The 25,343-nt window shown below is 37.9% G+C and overlaps 1 protein-coding gene across 2 annotated transcripts; it reads right to left on the reverse strand.

The window, feature by feature from the left end:
• Positions 1 to 780: 780 nt before the first annotated feature.
• On the reverse strand, positions 781 to 25,289 carry LOC106136285 (pecanex-like protein 1). 2 transcript variants are annotated; one of them, XM_060948320.1, is made up of 26 exons: positions 24,768 to 25,289; positions 23,503 to 23,666; positions 22,892 to 23,007; positions 18,199 to 22,742; positions 17,923 to 18,087; positions 17,689 to 17,833; positions 16,944 to 17,110; positions 16,655 to 16,811; positions 16,078 to 16,203; positions 15,347 to 15,463; positions 14,935 to 15,087; positions 14,335 to 14,531; positions 11,367 to 11,536; positions 10,770 to 10,940; positions 10,202 to 10,349; positions 9,552 to 9,703; positions 9,106 to 9,289; positions 8,563 to 8,732; positions 7,880 to 8,016; positions 7,197 to 7,304; positions 6,735 to 6,844; positions 6,116 to 6,232; positions 4,594 to 4,659; positions 3,834 to 3,979; positions 2,811 to 3,228; positions 781 to 2,369 (listed from the first exon to the last, which is right to left on the reverse strand). In XM_060948320.1, exons 1-26 carry the CDS (start codon positions 24,918 to 24,920, stop codon positions 2,229 to 2,231), a joined length of 8,442 nt encoding a protein of 2,813 aa, XP_060804303.1. In that variant the 5' UTR covers positions 24,921 to 25,289; the 3' UTR covers positions 781 to 2,228. The 2 variants fall into 2 exon arrangements, with proteins under 2 accessions (XP_060804303.1, XP_060804302.1); XM_060948319.1 differs by having other exon boundaries at positions 3,813 to 3,979.
• Positions 25,290 to 25,343: the final 54 nt, after the last annotated feature.

Raw genomic sequence — 25,343 nt, forward strand, 5'->3', positions numbered from 1 at the left:
ATGCAAACGGACAGCACTATTACATGAGTCTCATAACGCAGGTGCGAATGTTACTAGGTAGTTATTTACCATCTGTAAATTATTATGATCTGTGATCATAACGGGTAAGACCTGCAAAGAACTTATATAATTATAGTAGGTACGTAAAATATAACTTGATCTCTGTGACAGATGTCAATTGCATACATTTTTTGTCTTTTTCAGTCCACAAATTGGGGCACCTGAACATGACTGAGTAAATCCAACAGATGGTAAACACTAGTGACGTATAGATCAAAACGTGAATTATATAATTGTAAACATTAACAAGGAAAGGTTAAATACTGCACTGGGACAATTTCACAAATTTTTAATACAACTGTCATATGAAAAGGAATTTAATGTTAGATTTATTTTTGCAAGAAAAAAGTTATAAAAATTTATAACTTTACCCTGGAGAACTCAGTCTAATGAAAATAATTTTGTAAAAAAAAGTTTGAAAAGTAACAATCGTTTGACTGTACCATTAGTAAAATTTTAGAATGATAGAAGTAACAGCGTATAGCCTTAATGTGTTTAAGATATGTTCTGACTGTTTTTCTTGCGATATCAGTATGAATGCGACGGACAACGGCAACTATGATGGCACGTTTTGAAAGCATAATGTACGTTAACCTTTGGTTGATGAACCATGAAACGTCAAAACATTAATGCTTACAAAATGAAAGGAATTATTTAATTTTATATTAATTAATCAATTTTTTTTAATAAATCATAGAGTCTTTCTGCGAATAGGCTTTGTTTTTTTTTCGTTTAAAATATCATTAATTTTAATTAGTTGCCGGATTTTAATTTCCCATATTAATAGTGTTTTAAACATATAGTAACATCGATAATTTAATCCCCGTAAATTCAATAAACTCAACGTGCTATAATATTCTCATTTCCGTTCCTAAACAATACGTAGATATCAAATGCATTACAATTACATATAACAAACAACAGTGATATCGAATAAATATTAAATATAAAACTGGTACACACGATCTCAGGCATAATTAAAGAATTTGTGCCAATTTGCCAATTTATGTACAAAAAAGTTAAACCGAAAATATCACATTACGGATTCGCTCGTGTGTAGTCAGCTTAAGATTGACATACTGTATTAAATATACATAGGTTTACATTTAAGATTCATTTGGTGTCGAAGAAAGACTATGAAATATTTGGAGTTTGTCTTATAACAAAATTTAGGGCAAAAATAAAACACAATAACAAAAATAAAAAAAGGCATAATACTCGCTTACTTTTTTACTAACAAAGTATACGTATTTTTTATCATTAAAGAGATGAATATACATGTTTACACGTTTATACACTATATACAGATTATATTTACATAGATAAAGCTAACATTGTTTAAATCTACCCACACACAACGAAGCATCTTGTCATATTCACATGTATTTCCGAGGCAAAGAATTTTAACGCTACCACAATCTCTGAAACTGGAAGCTATTAGGGTATCGCGAAAGGAAAATGCTATTTATAAAATGTCTCAAGATCATTAGGTACATTTTCGTATTTGTTTGTCAAAGTTTAAGTCTTTAATGTGTATAGAAGAGGGCTTTCATTAATTTAGCATTCTTAGAAGACACCAAAGGATGAAGCCAAACGGCAAATTTATATTTTGATTTGGCAACGCTATATCGGAGTGTTTTGTTTTCTAATAGAAATTTCGATAAATCGTAAGGTGAATGTGAGTTTTTATACTCTTACGTAAAGTGACGGACAGCGAAATGCATAACACAGCATGATATGTATAAATGTTTCACTGTTCCATTTTCAACTAAGTTTTTTTTTCTATTATGATTTTCATCAATTGTGAGATCGCACGAACTTACAAACAATATTTTATTTTTAATACCAAACTTTTACATACCTAGTATTTTGTGGTAAACAAAACACTAACACCGTACACTTGCTATATACACATTTATATGCAAATAATAAAATTCGTTAATCTCAATGTCAGACTCAAATGCACCGCTGTATCGACCCTTAATTACAATATAATTCAATTTGAATTATTTTCCACTACTCTACATAAGCTACGCGTATAAATTCGACTCGTAGAATGCGACATACTTAGTGAAGTTAGGAGCAAGTTGCGTCGGCTTGCATCTAATTTCACAGACATATAAGTCACATTGCAATGGAATAAAGACCGTGTTACCCCTTCGTATGGTTCAAACTTCGTCACCGAGGTCTTGCACGCAGTTTTCAGCAATAGGCACGAATTTGTCATCGATTTGTATGAGGAGTATGCTCTTGTCAACGTGAGAACGGAGTTTCGGGTCTCGGTGGTTCGGCGTCCATTTGTGCACCACCTTTGAAGAGAGACAAATTTAATACATACATACGTATACATATGTTCACGTCTATATCCCGTGCGGGGCTTACAGAGCCAACAGTCTTGAAAGGACTGAATGGCCACGTTCAGCTATTTGGCTTAATGATAGAATTGGGATTCAAATAGTGACAGGTTGCTAGTCCATCGCCTAAAAAAGAATCCCAAGTTTGTAAGCCTATCCCTTAGTCGCCTTTTACGACATCCATGGGAAAGAGATGGAGTGGTCCTATTCTTTTTTGTATTATTATTTCAAATTTAATAGAATAACTGAATTGATTTATTTATATAAATGATAAATGAAGAAAGATAATCATAATAAGTATGCATAAATATCATCTATTTACCAATTTTTTACAACAATTAGCACTTTGATAGTATCCAAGAGAAAGCATTTTCTTCCAAAAATGAAATTACATACCAATCCATCCATCCCGGCGCTAGGCACCCAACTGCCCCAAAAGTTCCTTCCTCCCCTTTCCCTCTGATACTCCGAAGGCCATTGTACATCGATCCTTCTCCCCAAGTTGATACAATCGTACACACCCAAAGGTTCTATAATCAACACTTTACTTCCAACACTGACATTGATTTTTAACTCGCTTCGACCGGAGTCTGATCTTTTGATTTTAGTCTTAATTTCTTTCTTCTCCTTCTTCGGTTCTTTTTTCAAACCGGATTCCTTATTTGAAAGGTCCGAGTAATGTGTTTCTTTGAGCGGGATGGCCTCTGGTTTCTCAATGTAGCGCCCGGCTAGGTGTCTATAGCTTTCTCTCTCTTGCCGAATGTCTTTGCTTAGTTTTGACAAGTCTTTCGAAGTGCCTTCGCTTAGGAAGTACCTGGAATATATAAATACAATGAACAATTCATGGATTAGAGAACAAGATATCTTTTATTTTAATTCGTTCGGGTTAAATGTTAAATTGTTAGAAAATGAAAGTGGAATGTGGTATTCGTGGATGAAATACATTAGTTAAGAAACTAAAGTTAAATTAGTTAACGAATGCAAACTATAAAATGAAATAGAGAACGCATCGCGTCTTTATTTGTGCATGAAAAAAGAAATAGAAATTGATGCCAGTTTAAAAATATTTTTTGCGCACGACTTATGTTATGTATTATGATTTTCTTTGGTAAGAATATTTTACGATTATCTAAAAGGAATCAAAATTAATAAACGAGTAAGCTGTATTTTTTGAACTATCATTGACATGTATACTTCCAGCTTTGACATGTTTTGCTAAGACAACGTATCCGTTGATATAAATGCAGTCAAATTGAAAAAAAATCTATAATTAATTTGTAAATTAAAAAAAAAAATTGGCTATTACATTAACTTGATCTGAATTAATTTAACTTGAAAAAAAAAGACACAAATATCGATCACGATTCGTACGGTGCGGATGAGCGGTGCGGTGTCTACCTTTTAAACTCTCTGTCTTGCCTTGCGTTCCTGTTGGCAATGATCTTGCAGTCCGGGAGAGACAGGTCCAGGCCGCTGGGAGTCAGCGTGAGGTCCTCCAGGGATGAGGAACCGCTGCCAGCCTCCTCGGCACCGCCGTGGCTGTTGCGGTTCGCTGAGCCTATCACCTGATGACAATATAATATTTTCATCATGAAATGGTCGTCATGATCGTCTTTCAGATATTCGTCTGCAGCTACGGAAGACCGGTGACTGAAGATTGTTATTTACTTTTTTATTTAAGATTATATTGCACAAAATCAAAAGTAAAAAATGCGGACTAAATGCCGTATCGCATTCTCTACATGTCTACCAGCAGAACAAATGGTTATATGGCACTCGAATCCACCAAAACCATACAATATTAACGTCTACCGAATTTGTGCCGAGAGTGTGTACTGATCTGGACCACGATCCAGTTGTATGAAGATCAGGAAATTACACAGAGCAAATGTTGTTATGTATCCGGGACTCCGTGAACAGAGTAAATTTAGTCAGAAAGTCCGAATGTTTTTAATTCTTCGCCGTAAGAGTCGATTATTATTCAAATGAACGTACGACAAAGCGTCATTGGTAAATGGCGGCAGTGGGCACTCGAAACATAAATACCTCTCTCTTATAAGCCCGATGACTTTACTAATTCTACATACCTATAGTAATGGTATAACCAAATTGGTAAAAACTCATTTCATGATAACTTCAGTAGAGGATATAGTTGTTGTAGGTGAATATTATTACTTACCTTAGCACTGGCTGCGCGCCGCGGCTGGTCTCGCCATGCGCCTTCCCATCCGCTGTCAATTGAACTCTGCAAAAAAAAACAGTTATAAACACTGGCCAAATGTAATGGTTATACATACTTTTCTCATTTCAGGTACTATAATTATCCCCAACGGTTGGCAAAGAAACTACGTACATTACTCAGTCATTGGCAGCTGTAGGATTTGAACCTGTGCCACCCGATCCAGGATCCATGGTCAAAGGCACACCCCGGCTCCTCTCCAGAGTAATTAGGATGCAATCGGAACTAAAGAGAGGAGGATACATATTATCACGACCATATCTCTTCCGGGGTAGACAGAGCTAAGCGGCAGTTATAAGAACATTCCTGCCGTGCAGACGAAGCGTGCTGGTTTTCTGTCGCTCAGTGACCAGGGATCGTACCATGATTCGCAACACTCGAGATAAAAAAAAGGCACGTTACGAGCGCGTTTAATAGTTGTATTATTTATAAATAGTATCATTTTAACGGTTAAATTTTTTTACGTTCCAACTCAATCTGCCTGGTGATAAGCAAGATGAGGCCTAAGGTAGTGCAAAAGATTGATTGAGTTAGCCTCGAAGTAAGTTCGAGACTTGTGTTACGAGAAACTAACTCAACGACACTATATTTTATAATAAATACTTATATACTTATTGCGAAGGAAGTATACAGAGATCGTGGCAAGTGGAAAGAGGTGGTCTCTGCCTACCCCTCCGGGAAAGAGGAGTGATTTTATGTATGTATGTATACTTATAATAAAAAATAAAAATTCGTTTATTTCTTTTACAACAAAGTGTACAATGATACATTGTTAGGACTCTCTAGAAAGCAAAAAATGCTTGTGTCAGAGAACCCTACTCTTTCTTAACATACTTATATAGATAAACATTCAGTAAACAGTTCTATTCTCATCATGCCCCGGCCAGGATTCGAACCCGGGACCTCCGATGTACTACCGCCACAGAATCTGTATCTGTGGCCCGTAACGTCCTGTAAGGATGGCGCTCCGTGGGTCCTTTGAAAAAAAAAAACCCAAATACACTGCTAGAAAAGAAAATTATTTATTCACTACACACACACGATGTTATTAAGAAAATTGATAAATTACACGGACCGATCTAAAGGGAGGTCTGCGGCTGACTGACTCGTCACGCTATTGGAAAACAGTTTTATATAAATTTAAAATGCTTATGCTATCAATTGCTGCATATTAATTACTAGAGGCCGCCCGCTACTTCATCCGCATGGAAACCCTATCAATCCCGCGGGAACTCTGGGATAAAAAGTAGCCTATGTGTTATTCTGGGTCTTCAGCTACCTACTTGGTATGTGTATATATGTATATATCTATTTCATGGTAATCGGTTCAGTAGTTTTTGCGTAAAAGAGTAACAAACATCCATACATCCATACAAACTTTCGCCTTTATAATAGTAGTAGGATAGGATGAATATAACAGTCCGTTGTGACGACGACGTGAGGTGAGGGGAGGTATACTCGCCTGGGCGCGGTCGGCGGCGTGCTGCACGGCCACGGACACCATGCGGCCGTCGGAGGCGGCCAGCAGCCGGAACGACGCGGGCACGCCGTACCAGCGCCCGTCGCGGCTCACCGCGCACTGCGCACCACGCCCGGCAAACAATGTCTATGTATCAATACTACGCTCGACTGTATAGTATCAAATCGATTGAATGATCACTATTTTGAAAGTAGAACTGAACTGATTTTGATGAAATTTGATATAGAGATAGACTTGAGGCTATTGTGAAAAAAAGGGGACAAGAGTTTAAAGAGGGGATGAAAGACTGTCAGTGAACTTTTAAGGTGAACGAAAACACGGGCAAAAGACAGTATAAAAGAAATAAAACTACATATACTATAATAAAGATAAAAAGAAAATTATATTTTTTTATTTAAATTGTCCCGCACAATAAACTGTACTATCAAAGTGTACGACAAATAGGGTGTCAGCATTTATGTATGAATTTTTTTTTAAAATATTTCTGTTTAATTTATTGCACACATTTCACATCGTGTTATATTAAAATGTCGTTACTTTTCTTACAGTTATGTAAAGTTTTGCTACTGAAATTGTTCATTTTATTATATATATACAGTACCTTGGTGGCGGTGCGCGCGCGCATGTGGCGCTCGCGGCGCGCGGCGCGCGGCCCGCCCAGCTCCGAGCTGCGGCGCCGCGGCGAGCTGTTGTCCGCCGTGCTGCCGTACGCTAGCGGGGAGACACGACCATATTCAAACATTAGGAAATACATACGCTTACTGTTTAAAGTTGTATTCACAATTTAAAGGTTACGAGTCCCTGTAACATGGTACGCGCGACTCCGTTCTAATTGCGCGAAAAACTATTCGCGCAATTCCACTTCATAATAAAAAAACGAAAAACTATCTTTGACCCGTTTCACCTCATAATAAAAACGGCGTCACGCGTGTCATGCTACGGGGGCTGGAAGAGATAGCTTTTATTGATACAGTCACGGCAATCGCCTATTGTCATTTAATTCAATTTACAGAATTTAACCTTCTACAGATTTAGTATAAATATAAAAGGATCTTCCACTTACAAGCTTCCTCGGGAGTCCTTTCGTGATGTTCCCGCAGCAAGCCGGCGAGAGAAGCTAATGTGGAGGAGGTGGGCTTGCCGGCACTCACGAGGCTGCCTCGTGTTCCCGCTGCAAATAGAAAAAAAAATATATTCCACCATACAAATCGATTGATCATATGATCGGTCTTAGTGTTGGAATGTATAAATAAAATTTCTTTTATGCAAACCCACTTAGTATTATTGTCCAAATTAGCTCTAAAAAATTTCATAACCAATAAAAGTTCTTTGTTGATGCAATATACAGGTATATTGCATCAACAAAGTGTCTGGTCAAAAGAGGAAACAGTTCGCATGTGTGGCAACCAAAATATTCCCGTTTCAGAAGCCACCACTACGTCGACAAATCAATGCGAGCAAAAAAATAATCAAATCATGGTTTTTTATTTAAAATATCCTGTATGTACTTATGTTATTATGATTAAGAGTTCAATATTTTTAAAGTATTAAATGCGCATGAGTACTGTATTAAACCACCTACTTTTACCACTTAAAATTTGTTTACTGAGACTGATCGCTTTTTGTACTTATGCAAAAAAGTATTAAATAAAAAAAAAAAACATTATTAACATGACAAATATCAAGTCAAAAAGGCAAATGACACACTCAGCATCAGCCTTATCTAAAACGTGTAATTCAACTTACCTAAACATGTTCTAGAAAGATGTAGATTGTGGCGTGGCGTGGTGGCGTGTTGCGTGGCGTTGCCAGCTTCAGCCAGCGCCGCGTCGCCGCACGCGCCGCCGCCGCTCGAACAACCTTCGCCGCAACGCCGGCGGATACTGAAAAAAAAATATTATTATTTGAGGTTTAATACTCCTTATTTCAATTGGTCATAATAACTGCCGCCTAGTCGGGACTCGAGTCGACCTGACTTACCCACTTCTACTTACTAACAGCAGAAATATACCTTCTAATACCGGTTGAAGACATGGCCTATATACATAGGTCGAATAGCCCATAGTGAATGAAAATGAAAAAATATTTATTAAGTAACTTACAGCGTTACAACTACAGGTGAGCACCATAGAATTTTAAATTTCATGAACAAAATAATCTGAGTGGATACCATTGTAAACATTTGTAACCTATTTGTCAACCTTTTCATTTAGATATAGGGTAAAACCTGAACTTGTGAGTGAGTGACTGTAAGGAAACTAAGAGGCAACTAAGAGGTGTAAACATAATACAACATAGGTTTTAGGACAAGTTTGCAGAGATATTCACCAGAGTAGCTTCAAGCGTAAACCTGACTAGTCAATCGGGAGACACATATTTTGGCTGGTCGCACAATGTGTTAATTTCGATGAAGGTAGTTCAGTACTCACCGTCTCCATAATGCAGTGAGTCGATCTCTGATAGCAGTGACGGTGACAGGGCCGCCTAACAAGGAACTTAGTTGTGGTGAAGTATCTGCGTATGAAGTGGTAAGCGGTGACACGTAGATAGGATACCCGATCGGTTGGTCGCACGACGAGTTTATTATGTTGCGTAGCGCCTGTGAAAAAGGATATACATTTTTTTTTTTTAATTTAGATGAAATATCGGCATCGGTATTCGATTTTAGAACTCGCAAGTATTCTCCGATTTACGTTTGGCCTACGAATGGTTTTTATGTCCTTGGTCTTTTTTGGCCACAGGGCGATTTATCATTGAACCAGTCATGGCCAGAATGAACTACGATTTTTGCACGGCCTCTCAGAGAAAAGTTTCAGCCCTGTTTCCCGATATTTCTCCGTACAAAACAAAAAGGGTAACAAGAATGAAAGGATTTACGTCTTATGTCCTCGAGAATAGGCTGATGAGATAGAGAGAGAAGGTGGAGAGACAGAGATAGAAAATTACCCAATACTTCTAGAGCTAAACCTTACCTGTTTAGCGTTCTGTATGGATCCCCTCTCTGGGTTCCGGTTCCGCAGATAGACCAGCTCCTGCTGTTGTCCGGCCCACAGCCCTCGCACGCACTCGCGGTTCAGTTTGATCACTCTGAACCCTAGATGGCGCTTGTTCAGCATTATTATCTTGTAGTCGTCTGTGCCCTCGTCCATTACGTGTCTAGAATAAAGTATTTGGAATTGGTATTTATTCCCAATTATTTAGTTAAACAACTTAATTGATCTATTTAAAGCAAAACGGTCGCGAATAAATTCACTAAAGCGTAATTTTAGAAGAGACAAATTTCTCGTATCTGCGTATCCTTATACAAAAATAGAAATGTGCAGTGTCTTTAAAACATCCTAATGTACCCGAGAGACTTACTATACCTTACCCGACTTGTCTATGTCTACCACGTAAGGAATAAAGACGTGATATATACCTGAGAGCCAATAGATGTGGCGCTCCACGCAGTACGTTGTATCGCCACGCAGGCGCGGCTTCGTGACAGATGACGAGTTTTTGCGAGTGTAACGCGATGGCCGTGTAGAGGGCGCCACTGTTGCAGTACTCCTCAGGGAACATGAAGTGGTCCTGGGTGTTAAAAACGTTATAAGAAAAGTCAACAGACATTTATCACCTAATTTGACACAAACGCAAAGAAAAATACCTCTGATAACTAAATGTTTGTTTAACCTGTACAAAATAATAACACATAACATATAATCACATCTATATCAGCTGCGGGGTAGACAGAGCCAACAATCATCAAAAGACTGAATGGCCACGTTCAGCTGTTTGGCTAATAATAAAATTGAGATTCAAATAGTGACAGGTTAAAAATTAAACATAAAAATAATCCTATCATATTTATTTAGTATATTTTTTATAATAGGACTATTTTTATAATTAATCATGTTTATCCTATATTTTTACATATTATTTTTATTATGTTTAATTATATCTCTATTCTCTCATCCAAATTCATAACTATCTTCGTGTAAGCTCGACGGATACTCTTGACTCTCCGATTTGGTTAAGGTAAGTTCGTCTAGGCCTTGCCACTATCATTCTAATCTGAAGCGAACTCACCTGATGCAGTTTCAACGCCATCCTTATAGCAGGCGCCAAAACGGAATGTAGTAGCGACATATCAGTGAAGACCCACTCGTCGCGTGCGCATGTTATTCGAAAATCACCTTTGAATAGCGAGTGTAAACCGTACAGGAAAAACTCCACACTAAAATTAATAGAATATAATTTTTTATAAGGGTCAGTGTAAAATAAATTAAGTTCGGTGGAAAGTCAGTGTGTTAATCTAATCTTATGAAGAAATAATTTTGTCTATATCTATATATGTATGCAATAAAAGCAGGTATCCACGATACCCACAGTACGATTGGGAACCTTTTAGTAAATTTTGTTAATCTATTTTAAATATTAAAATTGTATGCGCGAGAATTATAATGAAGAAGTAAGAATATGTGCCTAAGAAATTTTTTTTGTAGTTTAGTTCAATGGTCTTAGTTTTGAATTCAATAGTTTTTTGAAATTACGCTGGATCGATTGAAGCCTGCCCTTAAACAAAATTCATCATACATACATACGTAATTTTATAAGAATAAAATTAGGCTGAAATTATACATAGTTGAAAATTTACCTTGAAGCAGACTGGTGTTGTGCAGCGGCCAAAGCCCTACGACCAAGTAAACTCAATGCAAAACATAGAGTTAACAATGCTGAATCCTTCCCCGCACGTCTTCTCCATCCCGCACCACGTCTTACAGCACAATGCGAAACCCATTCTTGATACACGGCGCAGAATCTACTCCTGTTGGCAAAACAAAAAATTATTTGATAACAATTGTGAAAAAAAAATTGTTAAGAAAGCTAAATTTTCTGATGAAGCTTGAAGCCAGGAAAAGTTTCCCTGTTAAGTGAATAGTTGTTGCTTCACGTGATTAACACATTTTCTGACCTTTGATCATGGGTGGACAATGGACATATAAAAAGAGTTCGCGACAGGGACAACTGCCACGATAATGATGGTGAACTTTTAAGAACAAATATGTATCTACAGGTGGACTAAATATTTTACGGCATTGATAAATAAATTAATATTGTTTACTCACAAAATATTAAACTCAAATTTAAACAAGTGTCATGTGATTTGCTTAAGCTGTTGGTACCAGGGGAACGTAATCTATATTGGTTTGTGGTAACATATTCTAAAAGATTAATACTAAAATTATCTCACCTAGTAATACCAGATGCTCTGAAGTCATAGTCTTCGTCCAAGTTTACATTGAATATGGGGTCCAAGTCAACGAAAGACCGCTCGTTCATCGGCTTTAAAGCTTCGGCGAGGATAGGGGAAGAGAGCCACTCTTCTAACTTGCTCGATTGGATCGTGTAGTAGATGATACTCTGTCAGAAAGAATAATTACATTAAAATCTGTATGCCTATGTAGTCAAACATAGTAACAGTAATTACAATAGTGATTTACAGTTTATTTGGATTACATTAATGATCTTTGATTAGCTATTTTCAAAGAAAAATTTTCAAAGTCACGTACATTAGTTTGAATGCTAACCGATGCTCTGAAGGTGAAGGAAAACATCGTTAGCAAACCTGCACATTCAGGCAACACTTCCTACAAGACAAAGTAAAGAAACGGTCATAATAATATGAAACATTTAAGAGGTGTTGAACACAATTTTATTAACTGAAGAATTGACAGCGTGTTAAGTATTTGGTTTTCGTTAAAGAGTATTGCAGTTTAGTTAGTTACATGTGTGATGTGAGAGTGTAGATTATGATAACAGACAATCTCGTACTTATCTTATATTGCGATATTATACAATTTCTTCCTTAAAAAAATGTACACATGCCATGATTGGCAGACTGTGTCCCTTTGTCATCATGACATTTATAAAGAAAGTACAGTACCCAAAAAAGAAGTGTCAATTGTAATATCTCTTATCACGAATTATTGAATTAAAATGTACATATAAAACTTCTCCGTTTGGTTATGTCTTGGTGGAAGTTTATGTCAATGCTCTCACAATTCTTGTTTCACCTCTCATGGAATTATATGCTTGTTAAAAAGATAAAGAACATGTACATGATATCTGTTTGTTATTTATTTATAATTACCATTATTTGATGGATGAGTTTTAGTATCTCAGATCAGTAATGTGATGATACATATATTTTTATTGTGCTATAATTATGTTTATTAACCTGTTTATTTCAATTTCAATTTATAAATATAAGATACTTTTCGGCTGGCTGTACAATTTTATAATGACAGGTGTTGTAATAAGCAGTCTTGATAAATTATAGGAAAAAAACAGTATTCACTTTGAATTTGTACAGTGTCCCACTGGTGTGCCCAACCAGAAGTGTTTATTTTATTTGCTAATAGCTATGGCGCTAACATTTTTGTTTTTAATTCTTACAGCATGTGTAATGCCAAGTGAATTACTGGTATTGAACGAAACTTTTTATTCGCAAAGTAAATTATCAGAAGATGGCAAGCTCGATTTCAAAGGACTAGCTTTAAAGTATAACTTATTATGTGAGGAACATGACGTCACTACTGAGGACAAATACATACTTCAAGTATTTCGCATCCCTCCCCGAACGAAACCTAAAGGTCTCCCGGTACTTCTACTACACGGTATTTTGGATTCAAGCGACACTTTCATGATAAGAGGCAATACGTCTATGGTCTACAATTTATCAGAATACGACGTTTGGGTTGGAAATGTAAGGGGAAATAAGTATGGCAGACGTCATCTGACTTTGAATCCTGATGAAGACAAGGCGTTTTGGGAGTTCACTTTCGACGAGCACGGTTACTACGATTACGCTGCAATCATTGATTACATCCTTGATCAAACCGGACAACATAAAGTGAACATAATAGCTCATTCACAAGGAAATACCGCAACATTTGTGCTTTGCTCGACGAGACCTCAATATAACGATAAGATAAATGTTATTTTAGCGATGGGTCCGATTTCATACTTGCAGAATTTGAAAGGAGGAATCCTGCCGTTAGTCGCACTGATACCGCCGATAGTAGAAGGGTTGACTTTAGCGGGTGTAGAAGAGATTTTAAATGTAAATGATACAGTCAGACGATTTGCACAAGATATATGTACCCAAGAAATAAATTATGTATTGTGCTGTGGAATAGCCAATTCAGTTGGGGGATACGATCCGGAAGAATTAGAACCTGAATTTCTGCACACAGTTTTAGGTCATTATTTGGCAGGTTCATCCAGGCAAAACGTCAATCACTTTCTTCAGATTGTTTATGAAAAACGATTTGCGAGATACAACTATGGCGTTATTAAAAACTTAGAAAAGTACGGTTCGGTAGTTTCGCCGTTATTTGATTTGAGTAAAATTACGTGTCCAGTGGTTTTGTTGGTAGGGAAAACTGATAATATAGCTACAGCAAAAGATGCCAAGCTCTTGAAAGAGAGTCTACCGAATGTTGAATATTTTGAAATGCCACGAGAGGAATTCAATCATATTGACTTTGTGTGGGCTAAACATATGTCGAATTATTTGTTTCCATACATACGTCAAATGTTGAATAAATACTCACCATAATTATTTCGTTTCATTTGTTTAATCATCTATCAGGAAAACATGACCACAATGACGGTGTTGCTTACAATAGGTTTCGGAGTATTTCTATGCCTTCTTGGTAATATCTTGAACTTGAACTTACGTTCATCTAGGCTAGGTTCATCTAGTAGGTGCTTTCGATACATAAGACAGAAAGATAGAAGAGAAAGAAAGTAATGAACTGAAGCGTAAAGATACAAAAAGGTACTTGTTTCTTAGAGAATTAGGCTGATGCTATATGTTTCCACTTCTCACGCTCACTGCGTACATTTACTGGCGAGTTTATGGTCCGGTAAAAAAACACATGAGTAAAGCCTATTATTTCCACCGGAGGTCTACCTCTACTCCTCAGGGAAGTGTCTCGTCGAGAGTCAAGAACATATCGGTAAGATCACTTACGCCATTCGGCACGTGTGTGATCGAATTCATAGCTATATAAAGAATGCGGACCTTTAACTTTAACAGAAAGTCCTGACATGTGGAGGTACCTTTAATACTGTTTTCACGCCTCATCAGCCTTCACGGTTCCGATGAACACATCCCATTATTCTGCTGTGTCGAATCCCCAGCAAGCACTAACCTTGACATAGTAGCCGAGCAGCACCTTGCGGAACTCGAACACCTGCAGCATGGAGACGGCGGAGTTGTCTGTGACGGAGTAGCCCTCCAGCACGTAGCGCGCGCTGGCCAGCTGCCACGCCAGCCAGCGCAGCGCCCACCACGCGTGCGGCGCCAGCAGCCGGCCGCCGCACCACCACCAGCCCGAGCACACGCCCTCTGTGCGGATGTCATATACACTTGACTACACTGCATGGATGAGTGGAGTCGCTTCGGGTAAAAACCTAACTCGCCCGATCCAGGGTCCATGGTCAAAGGCATACCCCGGACTCCGCTCCAGAGTATGCAACCGGGACTAAAGCTAGTATGAAGAAAACTAGACGGTAGCTCAGGCTGCGTAGCTCAAAATATCCCGTTAATAGCCTACTTGACTCATTATAAATTTCTGTATATTTAATATTTTGCAGCACGCACGCAAGCATATTAATATGTTAGTTAATCAGTCAGTGTGATCTTGGATATTAACTTTAATCTGATTCATCGGTTTGGATCTAGGTTTCCCTAAAGGAAAATCCAGATATAACAGGCATATAAGATAATTAAAAAATGATAAAAATCTTACCACTACTCTCCTCCGGGCCCTCAGATATAGCTTCAACCTCTCTCTGCTGGCAATACGTGCCTCGGAACTCGAGACCACGTAGTTGAAACGACACCAGCCCATTGCCCATCTCCACTATATGAACTAAGCAGTTTAGGTAGTCTGATGCTAACACTAAAACAAAAAATATATATTGAGAACATTTGACCACCTAATTTATTGTACAGTCAACGGCATGTCGAGTCACACTGTATGGAACCTCTATAGAGAAAAACCCCTCCAAGTGCGAGTTGGATTCGCGTGCAAAGAGATCCGTAGCATCATCACGTTAGTTACTTAAATATTTATTTACTTTTTAGGTACGGAATTCTAAAAAGAAGCAAGTATCAATAAAAAGTGGAATAATAAGATAGAAAATATTATAATAACTCACCAAAACAGTCCCCCTGTTGAACTTGGCCCCATCGGCCCAACATGAGATCACCACAGAGGTAATTTTGTAAAGAACGCGTCAAATGCTCGTAGAATATTGAGTTCAGGTTGTTGTCATCTGTAAACAAAACCATTATTATTTTTTTAATACCTAAACACCCAAGTGTAAAAAAGTTTAAACAGTATTCATATTTACAAAAAACTTTCAATGAGTATATTCACCAATCTCCAAAAAAAAGGGTGACGACAAATAAAAACTTAAAATCTCAACTTTTTGGACCATGTGACACCACTGCATAGAATAAAGCAAAGTCGCTTTTCGCATTTGACCCTATGTCCGTAGGTCTGTATGCTTACATCTTTAAAACTAATGAACGGATTTTGATGCACTTTTTTTTTAACTAGACAGCGTGATTCAATATGAAGGTTTTTATGTTTTAATGTTACCCGTTCGAAGCCGGGGCGGAATATGTTAACATCAAGATTTAACGTCTAAAGGGTCCAAAGGTCCAGGATCAAAAGTCTGTCCAATTCACACACAAATAATGTTCCCTTAACTATCTTTTTGTAAGATAGTAAGATTATAGCTTATCAATATTCGTAAATAAGGTCGCAGGACAGCAATTAGATAGCACGACCAAAAGACGAACACGAGCGAGACGAGCACGAATATCACTTGTATGTCTTTTGTTTACACAATGAGGTTTACTTATATTGCAAGGATCCACTTACCGGCCCCAAGATTACGCTCGAGCTGCGAAGAGAGCCTTGTATTGCTTTGGTCTACTCTTTTCGTGTTGTAATCCCGTTCCCAAAACTTTACCGGTCGCACGTATGACGTCATGAATATCGCACTTCCTGTGGGTAGAAAGAAATAGATATATAAATAAAATAAATCTGTAGGTGTTATCAGATTGAAGCTGTTTCAGCCTAGGTTTTGTGCAGTAGCTAAAGATCATTGGTTCAAATTCCATCATTGTTTTTGTTCGTATGAAAAAGTTTATTGGTTTAGGCGACCGCTGATATCCGGCTTGAAGGAATGATTCGTAATTATATAAGGTATATTTTACGATGCAGTAATTGAAAAAAAATTAAATGAGCAGCGGGCTCTGAAGTAAATTCTATAAGTCACTATAATCAAAACGTTAAAGATAATAACTAGGTATAAAAGGGGTAATAAACAAAGAGGATATCTAATGATACAGGTGCCAAACTAAATACACATTGTGATGTAAGACAAGTTCTTCCAAGAAAGGATCTTTGAAAGTTCCCATGGCATACAAATTCCACCTAACTAACTAAATCTTACCTAACGCGGGTGTAAGTGGCGAGGAAAGCAGGGCAGAGACGAAAGCTTGTAGTATCAACATGCCCGAGTGTGGCACTGAGAAAGGCTGCGCAAACGCATGGAACGCGCTGCCCCATGTGATCTGCCATGGCGCTATGTACGTCACTACGAATTGGATCTGTGAAAAAATAATAATAATATGAAACAATATTTGGTTTCGACCACAATAACATGGATGTATGTCATCATATAATACCTTTTCACACGTAAGATGGGAAATTGAATACCGAAATAGAAAAATAAAGATTACCTTGAGCAAAAACTCGTAGACCTTGCTGAAAATGATGGCGGTGATGAAGTAGTCTATCAGGAAGGTCTCTGACATACTGCGACTGCTGAGGTCACGTTGGAAGAGCAGGAAAGCGAACACCAATATCAGGTACTGGGTGTCGGGTTCGGAGTATGCGTTTCTAAGACCTGTGGGGAATACAAAATTTAAGTATATGTGTTGAAAAATTAATTAAGCGAACGGTGAAAGCACCGGAATGAATCCCCCCGCGGCTTTTTTCTAATGACTCTTTTTTACGGTTAATTGTTTTCTAACCGATGATCTTAAGGTGAGAGAAACTATCGTGAAACAACTGGCACATTCCTGGTAATTACATTCATGCTCCAATCTGAGTTATGTTCCCCGGTAAAGCGGAGACAAACGGGAGCCGCTTCGTGTAAAATCTTGACTCTTATCTTGCCCCATTTTTATCGCGCAAAAAGTATCGTTGTCCTAGCAAAACAGAGATAGTTTTTCGCACGATAAAAACGGCGTCGCGCGTGCCATACTACAGGGACAGGATCATATATATATAAATAGTATAAAGCAAACTCGCTTTACGCGTCTGTCCCTATGTCTGTATGTATGTATGATCTTTAAAACTACACAACGCATAATGATGCAGTTTTTTTTATAGATTAAGAGTTTCAAGAGGAAAGTTTATATCTACAAATGCTTCCCATGCGAAGCTGGGACTTGTAGCTTGTTACAACTAAAATAAACTTACATTTAGTAGCAGCGACGCATATGAGCAGCGCGCCGACCGCGTCCCCGTACTTGGCGGCGATGGCGGGCGCGTCTTGTGTCGTGGCGGCTATGACCACGGCCGGGTATAGAACATTTCGCTCCAAGAAACAAAGGTACACGAATAACTGAAACATAAATTTTATTGAGGATCATAACTTTAGTTAGGACTTAACTTATTAAGTCATTCCTTAATTCAGGAGAATAAACAACCCACCTTCTCAAAACACATGAGTTTAGCAGGTTCAGTGACTTCAAACTGTGCGTGTTCGTGTTGCCTCAATACGGGCCCCGCTAAACACAACCACGGCTGCTGCTTGCGTAACTGCGGTATTAGGTAGTGTAGCACCCATCCCAAGATGCCGGCTATTATCCACAGCACCTAAAAAGGTTTATTAGTTAATGAAATGAATTTATTGAAATTTGTGATAAAAACTGTATTATTGTAGCTAATTAACCATTTATTTAATAAAACCGTGTTAAAATAACTTACCGTATTAAGTTGCGGTCTCAGGGTCGTGAAAACAGTAGTGCAGTGAAGTCCAAACACGAACAGGCCCAAAAACGTGCACACGATGAGATCATTCTTCAGTCTAGCGTTCACAGTCGCCTGCAATTTCTTCGGCAAAGGGTCCTCCATATCCTCATCCGGTTTCTCCGTCCCGTCCTTACTCCCCGCCGTTGCATTCGAATCCCTACTTTTATCCTCGTTCTCAGTCGGAGGATCCGCCTTCAGAGACGTAGTCGAATTCATCATGGCGTCCCCCCCTCTAGGATCCATCTTCAAAGAACTCACGCTAGATGTTTGCGAACGCTTTTGAGTCCTTGCTATATTCGTCTCAGAACTAAAATTGATCTTCGAAGCCGAACTACCGATTGAATTCTGCTTAGAAATATTACTCTCAGAATTGTTCTTCTTATCATCAGTCAATGTATTAGGATCGTCCTTGTTCTCGTCTGGAGTACATTCTGGCGTATGCACCACGTACAAGTCGGGAGGTAATAAGTGTTTCTTTATTAAGTTCCAAATTAGTGTGTAGTCGCTAGCACTTCGACTTAAGTGATAGGATATCGGCACAAGGAGACCACAGAAAATGGAAAATAGAATGTTATGTTTCTGATGCTGAGACTTCTTTCCTTCTACTAAACCACTGTACGCGAAGCCGTATAGAACTCCGATCGCGCCCAACGAGCGAGCTACACAGTAAACAGCAGCACTCAAGCTGCTGGTGGCATTACCTCCGAAAATGTGCATGTCAATTTGTTCTAGCAGATACATCATGAATGTGTTGACTTGGGGGAATAGACCCAAGCTGAAGGCGAGCGGAAAAAATAGCAGAAACTTCGAGAGTATCTCTTGAATGATATATAAAAAATCACGCTCTTTCATCTCGAAACCATATATGGTAAAAGGACTCGTCTCTTCTAAACTTCTTTTACTTCTATGTTCGTCTGTCAACGGAGTCGTCTGTTCCAAATAACAATGAACGCCATATAAAATTCCAGAACATAAGCAAAAATAAACGGGTCGTGAAAAGAGTACCATTTTGTTAAACCCGTGCACAGGCGAAGCAGAGTCCGGTTGGACGCTTTTCAACAGAGAATATTGACTGCCCGCCATTATAAAGCAAAACCAAAATGCATAAATATCTCTATAGAAGCCAATATTTAAAATCATGGACCCTAATATTGCAACCGAAATTGCTAAGAAGATAGTAATAAACGTCTCCATGAATGTCAGATTTCTATCAAACAACGCCATAAGCTTCAGCCTATCCATGGTAACTTTGATTTCGAAGCATTTCAAAAATTTTAACTTGTAGTAACTCTTTGGTTTCGGTTGAGTCGCTTTCTCGATATCGTCCATATACTTTGAAAACTTGCTTCTTATGTTTATTTCTTCTTCACCTATTGACGGCATCAGGCTGGGGATATTGTTGGAAGTATTTTCGGCTTGTTGCTGAGCTTGTTGCTGCGCCCTCTGCTGGCTCATCAAGAAATTGATGTGCATGCTAGGAAGACCCATTCTGGATTGCCTTTCTGCTTCAATTTGTTCCAACAAACTGTCGGTAACGTAAGCCACGGGAGACCGCGGTTGGTCGGCGTGGGAGGCGGTCCCGCCATCAAAAACGTAGAAGCGTTTATTTGCATTGTTAGTGTTTATAGGGACTACAGTTGACACATTATTGTTACTTGACAGAAGAGGATTGTTACTACCCTGGTTTGATGAACTTTGGTCAATACTGTCTCCCCTTTTTGTTTTAGCTAAACTCTCACTATTTCCAGCCTCGGATTCTAGGGAACCGCAACTCCCCTCTCCAGTCGTTTTTTGTGAATTGTCGGGGTCTTCGATGGGTTTAACCCTATTGATTCTCAAATTGTCTTCTTTTTCTGGCAAAGGCATTGGCTGAGCTTGAACTCTTCCTGAATTGTTTTTGTCGAATGTGTACGACATCCAATTACCATATTCATCCATGAAGCAATGAATAGCGCCATCAGTAGTATCATCAAATGACGTCGCAAAATGAACATTGGTTGAAGAATTAGAATTCTCGTTGCTTGGAGGTTTATCCTTGTTTTCTGTATTATTTTGCGACGGGTTATTCCGTTGACGAGTGGATCGTTTAATTTTCCGAACTCGATTCCTATGATTCCTATCCATTAAAGGCCGTAGTCGTTGAGCCTCTTCTGCATGTTGCGCTATTTCTGGTGGTGCACTGTCCTGTGAAGATGGACAAATGTAGTCCATTCGAGAATTGAGAAATGCTGCTAATAAAGGCATTGACGTCGGAAGCAACGTATTTGTAGATGTCTGTGCTACTTCTTCTATCGATCGTTTCCTGGTTTTGTTAGAGTTTTCTCTATCTCCCCTTAAGCTTTGTCTGAGACTGCGTGGTCTCTCCTCCCTGTTAGGCGGAGGCATCACCACAGTGTTGGCGTTAGTCGCAGCAAATAAGCACTCTAAACCCTGTACCAAAGCAGCTTGAGCTTCCACAGCATCCATCAATATTTTTTCCTCATTAATGTTTTCATCCTTCTCCTTTTTAGAATCTCTCTTCTTGTTCTCCTTCTGTGAAGAAGCTCGTGAACGTGCTAAGTTTTTTATCTGCTTTGGTATAGCACCCAAGTTTTTTGGAACATTGGAAGACGATTCACCTAAAGCATTGGCAAGTTTTTGACAGAGCACTTCTTCTGTGACAAGAGAATGTTGCTCGTCTTCCTTACAACACAACTCGTTGGCTTGTGAAGATTCTTCAAAAAGCCAATCAAGACTGTACACACTTCGTTCATCTGCACTTTTACTATCAAAAGTTAACTGTGATTCTTCAGTTTCAGGTGCGTTATTCTTATCTTCTTTTACGTCTTCTGGCGGCTTGTCTATGTTAGACTCACTACTACTGCTAGAATTACAGATATCATGGTCCCAAGATTTGTCTCCTACAATTTTCTTATCATTCGACCGTTTCTCTGATTGGTCAGGTTCATTTGATTCTAAACTAGACTTCTCTATTAAAAAATCTTTAGAACTTGCACTAGCTTTGTCATAATAATCTCCATTCGGGATAAATTTACAATCACACGAAGAATTTTGTTCAGGGTGTTTACTACTGTACTGTGATTCATTTCTCATGCCTTTTTTCAGCCTTGAAGGTTTAGATTTGTCGTGCGGACATTCGGAATTGTGCTTTGAATTAGGATGTCGATCGCAGCATTGTTTTTTGGTATCACTTTGATTTTTCGTACGTACAACTCTCACTTCTGTCGCGCGGTCAAGTAGAGGCGATCTCGACCCATTATTTTCATAGTCGGAATCACTAGAACGCACAGCTGGTGACTGTTCAGCGTACCAGTCAAACCCGCGAAATTGCTTTTCGTCTTCATAATCACTATAACTCTCACCGCTTGAGTCTAAATCTGTTTCTTTCTGAGAAGTTTGCATCTCGTCTGATATTTCTGCTATAGGGTAAACAATTTCAGAACCATAGGTGAGGTATGGATAACTACAACCTTCACCAGATTCGTTTTTAGGATAGAGATTAAGATGGGGCCCACGTGTTAAACTTTTACTAGGAGGAGGAATCACTGCACTTTTAGGGTTTTTAAGTGTTTGCCCGCCAATAGTTTCTGCGCTGTTTGGATGTGGGGATAAATTGGAAACGCTTGGAGGTGGACATCCAATTTCTAGTGCCGCACTTTTTATTCGCCTTACTCCTGGACTTTTACCTTTATTTTTCTCCGCATCTCCACTAGGTGCTTCAGCTTTAACCATCATGTATTCACCTAATTCAACACTGGCAAAAAAACCTGTGTCGGCATTATTGGAATGTCTGCGCATGTGTGAAACTAATTGGGCTGTAGAGTGTAATAGTGGTAATTGAATAGTTGACATTGTAGAATTTGAGTTCCTCCTCATGTTTGACGATTGTGCTGTCGATTGTGCTGTCGCGAGTGCCATAGCTGATTTAGTACAGCTTTCATCTGGATAATTCGCGTGCCTTCGTCTATGAGCAATTCGTTTCTTTGGCGAAGGGGGGCCCACACTAGGTTCGGAGTTATCTTTTGAGTCTGAACTAAGTTGACGAGCAAACTTGGACTGGTAATGTTCAACTGCTGCCTCACTGCAATCTAAGTACAACCACTCTTTGAAAAATTCTCTATTACTAGACCCCCGCCTATGGGGCCCTTCATGGTATCTTCTACTAACTTTAGCAAAAGGTCCCTCATCAACTAACATGTGTATGGGTAAATTGTCTAGCCTTGGATTTCTAGAAGTTTCTTCAATTATCAACTCATCGATTCTACCAGTTCTTCTAGTTTTTGTTCGGTGTTCACGTTTGTGGCCTGATTTTGAGCGACTCCTATTTGGCGGACGGGATTTTGATGTGCCTGTAGGCATGTCTATGATTGTAGGTGCATCTGCAGCTACACAAAGATCAGACTTAGTTGCTACTACTGCTTCGGAATGTTTTGCTAAAGTAGCACTTTCTTCTATACTTGATTCTGAGCTGTTTTTTCTATGAACATCTACTTTAAGGTCTGCAACAAATGATTTACTTTCTTAAACATATTGACCAAAAATCAAGTCACTTTTTGTAAATCAGTATTCAACCAGTATCAAATAAGATAAATATATATTTTTAACTAAAAACTAGTACCATAATTAAAACATAATAAAAATACTTTACCTATAGTACTGTTATTAGGCTTATGGTATTCCAAAGAGGTCACAGACTCATTGTCGCTCCCAGGGGCAGCAAGACCACCAAGTCGTAACATCTGCATCTCTACACCTTCTTCAGGTCTACAATAATAATAAATCAAATTTAAACTAATGTTGAAATCCAACTAACTCAAATAGAACTTAAGAACTAAATCTAAAAGCCAGTTTAAAAATATGTTGGCTATTTTATGACAACCAACCAGTCCCATGCATCACCTTTTAACAGATTGCGTGATTACTTCAACGGGGACTGTGCCATACTAATATTATAAATGTGAAAGTCTGTTCATTTGTCCATGTTTCACATGAAAGCCAATGAACCCATTTCCCCTAAAATTTGTAAACATATGTGTTGAGTACAGTTAAGTACCATAGGGTACTTTTCAAAATCTATTAACTAATTTTGTAAATGTTTAATAAACTAACAATAGATTAAGATTTCATTGTTACTAACAAAAGTGGACTCTGTCTGAATAAAGAAATATTATTATATTATTCAGACTATAATTGTTCTAAAGTGTCCCTTGATGCTCAAGTCTTCAGGTATATGAATTTCTATTAATAATGGTTACTTACACTGTATTATTTACAGAACCAGCCTCTCCACTGGGCTGTACAATAATGCATTCGCTTGTGTCATACATATGATGTAGGCTATGGTTAAGTATTTTCAGTATTGTGAACAGCAAGGCGACAAGAATGCAGTATAGGATCCAACCAGAACTTGCTGGTGGGGAATACTGTAAACAAACAAAATATAATTAGAAGATAAACTTACATAGGCAGAAATAAATGTTATACATATAAAGATATTCAACAGAAAGTTAAATTTTATTTTTGCAGTTCCCAGCACTAAAAGGATCACTTCCATCTTTTCCTCGAATGCATGCATGAATGAAAGAATTGTTCTTTTGTTCAAAAAGAATTGTTGAGTTATTATTGTTCTTAGTTGTTGTTAAGTTTTTAGTTACCAGTTACATTGGAAACCAACTAAGTGATTCTCCTTTACGTAAGATAAATTTAATCAAAATCTAATTGTCATTTGGTTGTGAAAGTAAGTTGGCTAGCAAACTTAAATCACACAAGCCAGTCTAAATTATGTTAATAATTTAAAGCCCTATTATGAGTAGGACAAAAACCTCCTGCAAATATAACAAAAATTTTGATCAAGACAATTTAAACAGACATATACTCATAATCAAAGTTGAATTAGTAGTAAGTTGGAATACACGGTTGTTGGCACAAGCAAAGAAAACACAGTGTGTTCCAACTGCATCTCTTTGCATCACATGCAGATTGGAAATTAATCAAGAGAAAGGAATATATGTACATATTATGGGATTCTTCTTTTAGGTGATGGTTCTGTATCTCAATTCTCCTCATATCATCCTTATTAAATTATCCAGTTTAACATATACTTGAGTATTGTGGATATTAGCCCCATCTACTTGATAGGGAGTAAATGTGTGTCTATCAGCACATATTTATAGCAGATTAGTTATATATATCACTATAAAATGAACTACTACATTCTGTTGTTTTAAAGTTTATATCTAGGTACAAGACCAAAAGAAATGTTATTTTTTTATAGTTCAAGCATCCTATCCACACTTACAAGTTTCTATAGTATTGATTTAAATTAACTTAATTTCATTCTTCTTATTGGTAAGTCTCATTAGTCACCTAAGAGAAAAGATATCAATTGTTTAGACTTCAAATACATGATTTTAAGCTTTAGAAACAAAAACAACACATTTAAGCACTTTGACCTGATTATGAATCACATCACATATTAACCCAGTAAGATCAATCTATAGTCACCAAGAAACCATAACACTTACCAGATACACTGAAAACGGAAGGCATAGTAGGAAGAGCCACACGTACAAATGTACGGTATTGCAAAACAAATTTTGATGAGGATCATAAAACCATCCTCCTGTCAATGATGCCCAAACACCCTGGCGTAATATCTCCAAAGTCTGAGAACCCATTTTATTGACTATATCCACATGTTCTAACTCACTTTCCACCCACACACCAAAGTAACCAAAACAGATGATATCATATTTTCACTCCACTGAGGGTCTGCAAGTCTCTAGTCTTCCCTGCCATTTTGTTTGACAAACACATATACACGCGAAAACGAACTCTACAGACATCGATTGTTTTTACTACTTTATTCACGCCATAAAACTGAAGCATTGGTAAGACACTGTCATTCCATGTGCAACCATATTTCATCACATGAAAATAAAATAATGAAATCAACCCAAAAATTTCACTTTTTTTATTACATTTTGCGGATTTCACACAAAACAATAACGTACTACCTACTAGGTATTTATACATTTATAGCGAGCGAAGTACTATGAATGGTTTGACATACATTATAAGTGTTGCTATATCTTAAAATA

The sequence above is a fragment of the Amyelois transitella genome, chromosome 15, assembly GCF_032362555.1.
Source record: "Amyelois transitella isolate CPQ chromosome 15, ilAmyTran1.1, whole genome shotgun sequence".
Taxonomy (NCBI): domain Eukaryota; kingdom Metazoa; phylum Arthropoda; class Insecta; order Lepidoptera; family Pyralidae; genus Amyelois; species Amyelois transitella.